This window comes from Rhamphochromis longiceps, linkage group LG9 (assembly GCF_057381845.1).
Source record: "Rhamphochromis longiceps isolate RC_006_pf linkage group LG9, R_longiceps_female_GT1.1, whole genome shotgun sequence".
Taxonomy (NCBI): Eukaryota; Metazoa; Chordata; class Actinopteri; order Cichliformes; family Cichlidae; genus Rhamphochromis; species Rhamphochromis longiceps.
In genome coordinates this window covers 30,567,998-30,577,525 of record NC_140565.1, presented here as the reverse complement: position 1 = coordinate 30,577,525, position 9,528 = coordinate 30,567,998, and the positions used below count along the sequence as shown (strand labels likewise).

Genomic DNA, 9,528 nt, shown 5'->3' with positions numbered 1-9,528 from the left:
AATTTTAAGTATTTAATTAATTATGACCAGCGACCAAATTATTAAATAATTATTTAATTAATTTTGTAAATATTTCATATTATATTTAAATTTTTGTTTGTTGTGACACCTTTTACCAGCTTTTTGGACAAAAAAATGTGCCTGAGTCTGGTATTTTATTATCTGTACTATCTTTGAAAAATAATCATCAGTGATGCAAATTTGTATTTTTCATTAGTTATTGCATTAATTTTCGTTGTTTAAAACTACTAAATTATTTAAAACTACTAAATTAAGAAAACCTAACAAAAAAAACATCCCCTCCACTCTCGCTGGCCACTTAATTAGTGACACCAGCTCAGCTGCTTGTTAATACTAATATCAAATGAGCCAATCATAAGGCAGTAACTCGAACTGAGCATGAGAATAGTGTAAAAGGTGATTTCAGTGACTATGTCATGGTTGATGTTGCCAGATAAGCTGGTTTAAGAAACTGCTGATCAACTGGGATTCCCCTACAAAATCCTCTCTAAGGTTTACAGAGAATGGTCTGGAAAACAGAAAACATCCCGTCAAAGGCAGTTCTCTGGGTGAAAATGTTGATGCCAGAGGTCAGTGAAGAATGGCCAGACTGCTTAAAGTTGCTAACAAGGCAACAGTAAATCAAATAACTTCTCATTAAAATCAAGGCATGCAGACGATCATCTCTGAACGCACAGCACATCGAACCTTGAAGCAGATATGCCACAGATCTGAAGGCAAAAGAAGGTCTAACTTGGTACTACCAGTGAGTGCCACTTTATTAGGTACAGCCACATTTTTATTTAGGTTCATTTTAAGTGAGTAAGTAATTTCCCATTTATTTTTCTTTTTTCTAAAGTATAGTTTTATTTTATTTGACTTAAAAGAAATGTGTCAGCTCATAAAAACCTTTGTTTTATATATTTAATGTTTCTCAAGTTTCTTGACCAATCGAAAAAGAAGCTACTGTGCAAAGTCACGTTCATTTTAGCACAATCTTCTAGAAGTATATATATTACATCCAACGTCATTCATTAATTTTGCTCTTACTCTGATGACTTGTTGACTCCTTGAGCAGATTAAGCTCCTTCATACAAATACAAGACAAAAGACGCGTTCAGGATGAGGCAATGAAGATCATAATAAGTAATCACATTTTGTTTAAACCACATGACTTTTTTTCATTGGCTCAGTTTCATTTTCTTTTTCAGTTTCTTTTGTCAAAGGTCCTTTAGGGGTGTGAAAGAAATCAGCTTTATACTGTAACTGACGTGAGGCTGTATCAGTGAACCTGATCCAATTTATTGTTCATTCTACAGACTTACACTGTACAGGAGATTAAAAGAGGCCATTTTTAAATTGACGGTATATATTTAAATTCTTAAACTCTTTAGAAATTGTTTTGAAAATGTATTTATTCTAAAATCACTATTCTGCTCTGCAGACAACCGCCTTCATCTTAAATAATCCTGTAAACGCCTCTCGGTGTCTGTACCGTGTACTGGGTTGCCATGTACAGGATATTCAAGTTTGAAAGCTGAGCCTGTGCCAGGAGAGGAGGAGGGAGTCAGTAGGAGGCGCATCCGATATCAAATCGAAAGCAAAGTGAATGAGGAAATAAAAAAATCCACAAGACAGACATATTGTCCTGTGCTGCAGCCGTCGGACTTCATTTAAACCGCTCCAGCGGATATATTTATGATAATATATTCCTGAAAAAAGTTTCTTTAGTCATGTCAAAGGCAGCGACTCTGAAAATAAGCAGCACGACTGCGGGGAAGGTAAGTCGGTGAGCTTTTGCTTTTTGGGAGTAAGCGCTCTCTGAGGAGGGCAGGTTGCAAGGTAAAGGAGCTAAACGGCTTCCCGGCGGCCTGCAGTGACTTTAAAGCGGACTTGGTGTGAGTGTTGAGCCCCGGTGTGTTTGAAAGCAGTCGGTTATAGTTGAAAAGCAGCGGAAAGTCCCCCGCAGCGGGCAGGAAAACGAAAGTAAAGCTTTTCACAAACGTGAGTCAGCACTTGAACCGTGTTTTATTTGGTTTATTTAGTCTGCTCACCTTTTCTCCACAGGTGGACAACTTCCGCCAGGCTCTGTATCGGGAGGTCAGTTGACACATTGATTGCGTTAAATTAGTAAAATATTGAAATAAACCAACTTTTGTGACTTAATAATGACTTGAGGCCCCTCTTTGTGTGTGTGTGTGTGTGTGTGTTTCCAGGCAGAAACTCTCTTCTCTGACTTCATCCCTCTGAAGATCATAAAGCTGGACTCTCTGCTCAAGGTGAAGCATTTTAACTGACAGCCTCTGTGACCTTTGATCTGGGAAAACTGCTCTTCACTCTTGTCCTTGTGTTTGTCTTTTATTTGATTATTTTGTCAGGATGAGGGCTTCAGCATCACAGAAACAGCTTCCCTTAGGGCTCCTCTGGACATCCCCATACCAGACCCTCCTTCCCCCGAGGACGAGGTGAGAGCGCCGCAGCCTGTCACGCTTTTAGCTTCATCTTTCACTAAACATGGCCAACATGAATGTGTTTGAGATCACTCATTCCATATGAATGTGCTTCAGTCCACTAAAACGGTGAGAAGGCTTTTACTTTGAAAAACTGGGTCATTCGGCAACATTAATTGACCCATACACTGACATAAGAACTTGTTCCCTGCCTCTCACGCAAGGACGCTTCAACACGTAGACTTGAGGAGGCGGGGATCGAACCACCGACCTTTTGATTAGTAGACTGCTATCAGCCCAGCTATGAAAAGTGCCATGGAGTTTTCTAATATCCTCACTTTACTACACAGGCGTGGAAGTTAATATTTCTGGAGCTTTACACAATCACTGTGATTTGAAATGCACATGTAATAAGACATATTATTTAACTTGGGCTGTACCAACGCATGTTAAAATAAATCTGGGTTGGTTTGGACAACTTTAATTGAGGCTCGTGAATTATAATGAGCCGGACATCCAGATAAGATTCAGGACGACGCTACTAATTACATTATTATAACAACTTATCTTTATAATATCATACAGAAGGAATAAGAAAAGGTCAGTTATGGTCAGAAGTTGGGATAAGTGAAGGTCGGTAACTTTTGGTTCATTTCATCTGTTTATTGAATTAAAATAAAACACCCTGAGACTCTCAGGGTGAAGCTCGGGATAACATAGTGACAGAAGCTTAGATCTCTGACAGCAGATTTGGAGGCCTGTAAAGACCCCGCTTTGCAGGTAGAGGACTGATATTTGGTTGCAGCTTGTCATATACAAGGCACATAATATTCCTTAAAGCTTTTGAAATCAAGGGAACAGTTTCACAAAAATTAAGCTCAAATTTTCTGAGAAAACTATTGACATTAGAGACCAGAAGCTTTGCCCTTCCAGAAATCTCAGTTATATTTTTTAATATACTGAAAGTTACTTTTCTGACGTGCTCTTCACTAGTGCATTAATTGACACAGTCGACCGACACACTCACATCTCACTGTGACAGCTTTGACCTTTGAATGTGTCTTTATTGGCTCTGAATGAATTTTAACTGGATTAATGTGAGTGCAAATATTCAGCTTCCTCACTTGCAGAAGGAAAAAGGGGTATAGCACCTATGGAGACATCAAAACATGTGCTATGATTATCAAAAAATGACCCCACCCTGCCATGTTGCTGTGGGGTCACAGATAGGATTATAAAAGAAGGAGGAAGGCTGTGCACAAACTGCTACTGTGACATCTGATTTTTCACATTTTTAATTGATTTAAGACGCCCGGTAAAGCCAATCTTTTCTCACTCTGTAAAAAAATGTCTCTCTCAGGAGATGGAGACCGACAAGAATGAAGACGACGAGAAGAAGAAGAAGAAGCGTAAGGCATTTTTGTAGTCACACATGTGAAAACTGAAAGGTAGCATGTGATGTCTGTGGGGACGGGGAACAAAAGCTTCATCTGTTCTCTCTGCTCTTCAGCGCCGAAGTGTGGCTTCATCAAGGGGAACGAGAAGATCACAATGGTGCTAGAGAGAGTGAAACCAGAGATAGTCGCTTTTAGAGAGACCATCATCACTGTGAGTGAATCACTGCCGCTCTGAGGGCTGATTGATGCTCTAAGACAGGAACAATATGAGAATGATTTTAAAATGAGGATTAATGCTCTGGGTTCAAACTGCAGGTCACCTGCTGGATTCAGCACCTCATCCCAAAGATAGAGGATGGAAATGACTTCGGAGTTGCCATCCAGGTATACGTCGTCTGTTTAATTGGCTGCTCTTTCATTTTAATTGAATATAAAGCCACTGATTTTAACTTTTGGATTAATGTGATAAAGAAATACGTTGACCTTTAAGGTTTTTTGGGGTTTTTTTAAACCACAGGAGAAAATCTTGGAGAGAATCGCTGCAGTGAGAACCAAAGTCGACGGTTTTCAGACCAACATCAACAAGTAGGTTGGACGTAAATCCTTCTTTAAAGCGCGGCAGCTGCCTTTGTGTCATTTTACTGAGAGTGGAGCCTTTCATCACTACTGTTTAAATCCTCAGGTATTTCACAGAGAGGGGGGATGCTGTGGCCAAAGCTTCTAAGGAAACTCATGTGGTGAGTGATGATCTCTGCCTTTCTGCATTTGAACGCAGACTGCAAACATCGCGCCACAGAGTTCAAACACACTTAGGGTGCTTTCACACCTGCTGTGTTTAGTTCATTCAAATTGAACTCTGGTTTAATTTGCACCCCGTTGCGTTTCTTTTGTGCACATGTGAGCACAGTAATAAAGACCCTTTGGAGGAGGTAGTGTTCCTCCCGTACGGTTCATTTATGTTGTGAATGCACTCTGACCTTAATCTAAACTGCCAGGTGTACGTTGCTAGATAAGCTAAACATCTCCCTGTACCTACATGTGGTTTGCATTCTGGGATGTGGACAAGGTAGACAAAGGTCTGTACAGGTTAGCAACTAGCTATGAAATGGACCTAATCCTCCAGAACACAGCACCTTGTTCCTGTTTGTACTTTTGTCGCTCCCACCCCAGGCACATCTGGCCAATACGGGGACTGAATGTGCTCACGTTTTTGTAATCATGCACTTTGGTTTGTTTGGAGTTCACTTGGATTCTTTTCTGGGTGAAAAGAAGCCAAATCACAGGAAAAAAGCTACAAGTTTGCAAACTCATCAAATGATTCGGACCAAAGTTATAACAAACTATAGGTATAAAAAAACGCCCTTAAAAATCTTTCTCATATAATAGCTGGAGCAGTGGTTCCCATAGTTTTCTAATATTGTGCATCCTGACCACCACATGGAGCAGAGGAAGTGATGCTGGATGAGTTTTGGGAAATTTTCTTTCAAGTGGAAAGAACAGCTGGATTTAATGCCAGTATCAGATTTGAACAGTATAAAAGGTGGATGATAGCGGCACTTTGAAGTCTCACTTTTAGCATTTTGGCCACCACTGTTAGTTTTTGGCCACCCTTTTGTCCAGACATGCCTGCTAATTACTGTGACATAACAAACTAATTAGATGCCAGAATTTCACGCACCAAAACCCGATCACAGACTTCTTGTCTGTTACACACAGCAAGTCACATTAGTCAGATAACTCTATTCAAAATGGATTAAAGTCAGTAGAAGGAAGACTGAATACATGTGTGGATGAGAGCTGCAAAGGTAAATACACTGAATATGAGCTTAAAGCCTGAGAGAAGACACAAAGATCTCAGAGATGGATGAACACTAGCTGGTTTTAGTCTTTTTCGTCACTGAACATCCCAACAAGCCTCGAAGTTTATGACACAAAAAGGAAATATGAAAAATGCCTTTAACTCTTTTTGTTCTGCCCTCAGATGGACTACCGCTCACTCGTACACGAGAAGGACCAGGCCATCTACTCGGATATCAGAGTGATCGTCCTCGACATCCGCGGCTTCTACGTAAGAAGCCTACATTTATATTTCTCCCCAAATACTTTAAACCATGGAAAAAAAATGGATCTTAAATAAAATATTTGAGTTTTTCTAAGATTAAAAAACTGATTTTCAAACAGTTTAATCACTAACAATGTATTTTTAGCTGCTGTAAGTCAATTATTAATCTGCATCTCTGCTCGTTTCCCTCAGGCCGAGCTTTATGACATCATCAGCAAAAACCTGGAGAAGGTGACCAACCCAAAAGGAGAGGAGAAGCCCTCGATGTACTGAGGCTCCCGGGGAACGGGAAAAGCCACTGGGATGAATTTAAACAACCTTCAGCTGCATTGATCACCTGCTAAACTCAATATCAATCAAGTATCCGGCTCTTTGTTTGATAAACATTTAAAATAAACACATAAACAACTGGATGGTTTTTTTAGTTCTGCTGTTTCATGGTAACACTTTGGTTTTATACCAAGATTTGCACTAAATTTTAAGTTGTGTGGTAAAGAATGAATAAAGAAAAGTGTTTTTCAGACTGTGTGACATCCTCAGATTTATTTTTAACAAAGAAAAACTTTTCGACATGTGCACCTCTCATCAGTGAGGAATCTTATTACAAAAATATCTTTCTCATTCAGGAGGAAAAACCCAATGAAAAAACAAGACATCAACAATAATAATTACATAATAAAGTCAAGAACAGCAACACAGGAAGGTTAACCGGCCTCCGGGCATTTATACTTCTGGTCCTTCTCCACCGGGGATGAGCTGCAGAAGAGAAAATATGCAGCCATAAATCATCCTGTGAAGGTTTAAAACACCGGGGGAGATTATGGGACACAATCAGGTGTTTGTTTGTTTACCATGGTGATGTTATTGCCATTGAGGAGGATCTGGTCGAGCTTGGTTATCCTCCTCCCCTCTGGTGTTATTTCACTGCAACACATTTGTTTATAAATATAGTCAGCGGTGAACCCGAGAAAAGGTGTAGTTAGAGTAAAAATGCAACAGGAGTACTTACAATTCTGTCACATCCTCCAGGACCATGTCTGACACACACAGTTAAAGACAAACTGTGCAACAATAAACAGTAAAGAGACATCAAAGTGCAGCTAAAAGCTTTACACAAACGAGCAGGAGGATGTGGAGACGTGCACGAGAGCAGCACCAGCGCCCTTTTAGAAGATGCACCAATGTTATCAATTTGAAAAATCCTAGCTGACTTCCCTCTTAAGTTATCGGATTCACAAACTTGGGTTTCCGAGGTGCCCACTCAGGTGATGATAATACCCCATCAGACTTTTAAGAGTAAAAATGAAAGAAGCCCAACAGCAGGAGGAACCCAGGCCCCACTGCACCAGAATAAGATCTGACAGCAGAGGGAAATGGTCTGTGGCCACCATCTATTACCATGGTTTATTACTCCTATCTGGATAGATTGACACGCCTGACATGCCTGAAGTTGAACTGTTGTAGTGTGATCACTGACTGTTTCCTTAAATTTTTTGATCAGTCTATTTGTCCCTTGTTTGTACAGATCTACACACTTTTTGTGCCAATGGTATTCTGCAACTGTCCTCTCTCACATTTCTAAATAAAACAGAAACAAAAAGTAACACAATAGTTCTCGTACTGCTTCTCATCGCATGGGCTCCACCTGTGAGCATGGATGACTTCAAACAGTCGATGGTGTGTGCAGCACAATACAGTAAGACTTTGTACATTGTTGGTGTTGAGGCGTGCACTAACTCGCTCATCTGGACACGTTTTAATTAAAAGATACTGACGAAGTCATCGAAGCCCAGCAAGGTGCCGACAATTTCTTTGTCAGTTTTCATGACGATGTGAATTCGGGAGCCGATACATTTGTCCACAAGCTCTGCAAAAGGAAACACAGAGAAATTACACATCCTGTAATTCAGGTGAGTGTTTCTACTTTTTACACTTCACTTACCTACCTACTTTATTAACTGGTGTCTATCTTTGTTAAGGACTCAACAGTTAACCCTTTGAAATACTATAAATTTTTAATAACTAAATAGAATAAAAAAGACGACAATGTAATTTTTAAATTTATTTTGAACATGCCAATAGGGCAATAGACGATAATCCAGTAATCTGTAAATTTTCAGCTAGAAACCTGCCCTCTCTGCCACTTTAATAAACTAAACCAAATAAGAAGCATTTTGTTTGTGCTTGTAGAGAGTAAAGCCGCAACGTTAGCTCCCTACCGGCGTGATGCTAATGCTAACTAGCAAACATCTGCCTACAAAATGATTTTCAGTGAGCCGCGGCTCAAACTGCGGCCGTCGCACGCAGACTCGGAACAGCCCAATTTAAACCCACAGACGTCAGGAACAAAAAACAGCATCATAGAGATTTTACAAACCGAGCGGGAGCAGCTGCGACGGGTTTGTAGCCGACATGTTCAATCAAGAGACTTCCCTCCACAAAGCCAGAAGTAATCGACAGACGAACAGTAGTGGGCCAGCCAGACAAGATCAATCAATCCAGAAGAATTTCGTCTCTGGGGAAACAAAAGAGTCTCCTTTTTAAGAAATTCAAACATTCATGGTTGCAACCAAATATAATACACTTTTTAAAAATTCAAACAAAACACACACACACACACACCTGAGGGTGATATTAAATTATTCTGTATGTCTCCACACGATGGCGCAAGTTGTGTCGAGGAACACATGACATCATTTTTGTGTTTAAAAAAGAGAACAGAACAGAGATCAAGATAATTCACCCCTGTAAAATCTGACCGCGGATATTTATGCTTCATCTCTCCTTGACAGGTGGAATTTAAGGTGACATGCACGTTGTCTATTGAGCGGGAAACACAAGAGCTAAGCTAACTATCTATTTTTTAGATGCAGATTATCCGGACTTTATTCTAGGGCAAGCTGTCTGATAATATCAATGAAATTCCAGATCGAAATGAAGGAAAATATGAAGGAAATGTTAGTCAACTCATTACTTTTTCCACAAGAACTTCAGCCTGATTGCATTTAAAGCCTTTAAACTCATTCTGTCCTGCTTAAGAAAAAAAAAATACACTCAATATAATTGTTAACTGTTATCTAATTATATTATGTTATATTGGTCAACAGCGAATTAAAACTTTAATCTGTCATTTTAATGTTTTTATTACGTTATATTAATAACATTATACAATTGGAAACCTTAGCTAAAAAGTAATTTAATAAGATAGGCAACAAAACAGTTAATCAGTTAAAAGCTAGTAAGCACAACTTAGCTAAATAATTATACTTTACAAGTCTCGATTTTAGTAAAATTAATGTATTTTTGGTTAAGCTAGCTTTAAAGTCTAGATTGACATTTATCTCATTAAACCTGAATTTATTAAGGTAAATTAAATTCAACTGACATTTTATTTTAAGTTGAATTTAATATCAATGCAGAAATTTTAAAAACTGTAATAAAACCTTGGCGTTTGTCTGCACACTTAAGAACGTTTTGTCCAAGTAAATGTGCTCCATTGACTCTACTTAACTGAAGACTGTCCTCGGGGAGCAATTAACTGTAAACTTAAATTTCGCTAAGCGAAAACGGAAGTGCGCTGCGGGGAATGCTCTTGCCCATTTGGCCAGTGGGGACTAAG

The 9,528-nt window shown here is 39.3% G+C and overlaps 2 protein-coding genes across 2 annotated transcripts; one reads left to right on the top strand and one right to left on the bottom strand.

Moving 5' to 3' along the window:
- The first annotated feature begins 1,559 nt into the window (after positions 1–1,559).
- psme2 (proteasome activator subunit 2) lies at positions 1,560–6,437 on the top strand. Its single transcript, XM_085419210.1, has 11 exons — positions 1,560–1,781; positions 2,068–2,100; positions 2,217–2,279; positions 2,379–2,465; positions 3,811–3,859; positions 3,961–4,058; positions 4,163–4,231; positions 4,365–4,432; positions 4,530–4,584; positions 5,829–5,915; positions 6,102–6,437. The coding sequence occupies exons 1-11, from the start codon at positions 1,734–1,736 to the stop codon at positions 6,180–6,182; spliced, it is 738 nt and encodes a 245-aa protein (XP_085275336.1). The 5' UTR covers positions 1,560–1,733; the 3' UTR covers positions 6,183–6,437.
- Positions 6,424–8,424, bottom strand: lsm5 (LSM5 homolog, U6 small nuclear RNA and mRNA degradation associated). The gene is made up of 5 exons (XM_085419211.1): positions 8,287–8,424; positions 7,681–7,776; positions 6,919–6,946; positions 6,761–6,833; positions 6,424–6,665 (listed from the first exon to the last, which is right to left on the bottom strand). Exons 1-5 carry the CDS (start codon positions 8,321–8,323, stop codon positions 6,633–6,635), a joined length of 267 nt encoding a protein of 88 aa, XP_085275337.1. The 5' UTR covers positions 8,324–8,424; the 3' UTR covers positions 6,424–6,632.
- Between the last annotated feature and the right edge of the window lie 1,104 nt (positions 8,425–9,528).

Excerpts from the sequence above, each read along its gene's own strand:
- psme2 (XM_085419210.1), top strand. The coding sequence starts at position 1,734 with ATGTCAAAGGCAGCGACTCTGAAAATAAGCAGCACGACTGCGGGGAAG. Across the intron at positions 1,782-2,067 it reads GCAGCACGACTGCGGGGAAG|GTGGACAACTTCCGCCAGGC; the intron begins GTAAGTCGGTGA and ends TTTTCTCCACAG. Across the intron at positions 4,232-4,364 it reads ACTTCGGAGTTGCCATCCAG|GAGAAAATCTTGGAGAGAAT; the intron begins GTATACGTCGTC and ends TTTAAACCACAG.
- lsm5 (XM_085419211.1), bottom strand. The coding sequence starts at position 8,323 with ATGTCGGCTACAAACCCGTCGCAGCTGCTCCCGCTCG. Across the intron at positions 6,834-6,918 it reads CTGGAGGATGTGACAGAATT|TGAAATAACACCAGAGGGGA; the intron begins GTAAGTACTCCT and ends AATGTGTTGCAG. Across the intron at positions 6,666-6,760 it reads ATGGCAATAACATCACCATG|CTCATCCCCGGTGGAGAAGG; the intron begins GTAAACAAACAA and ends TCTCTTCTGCAG.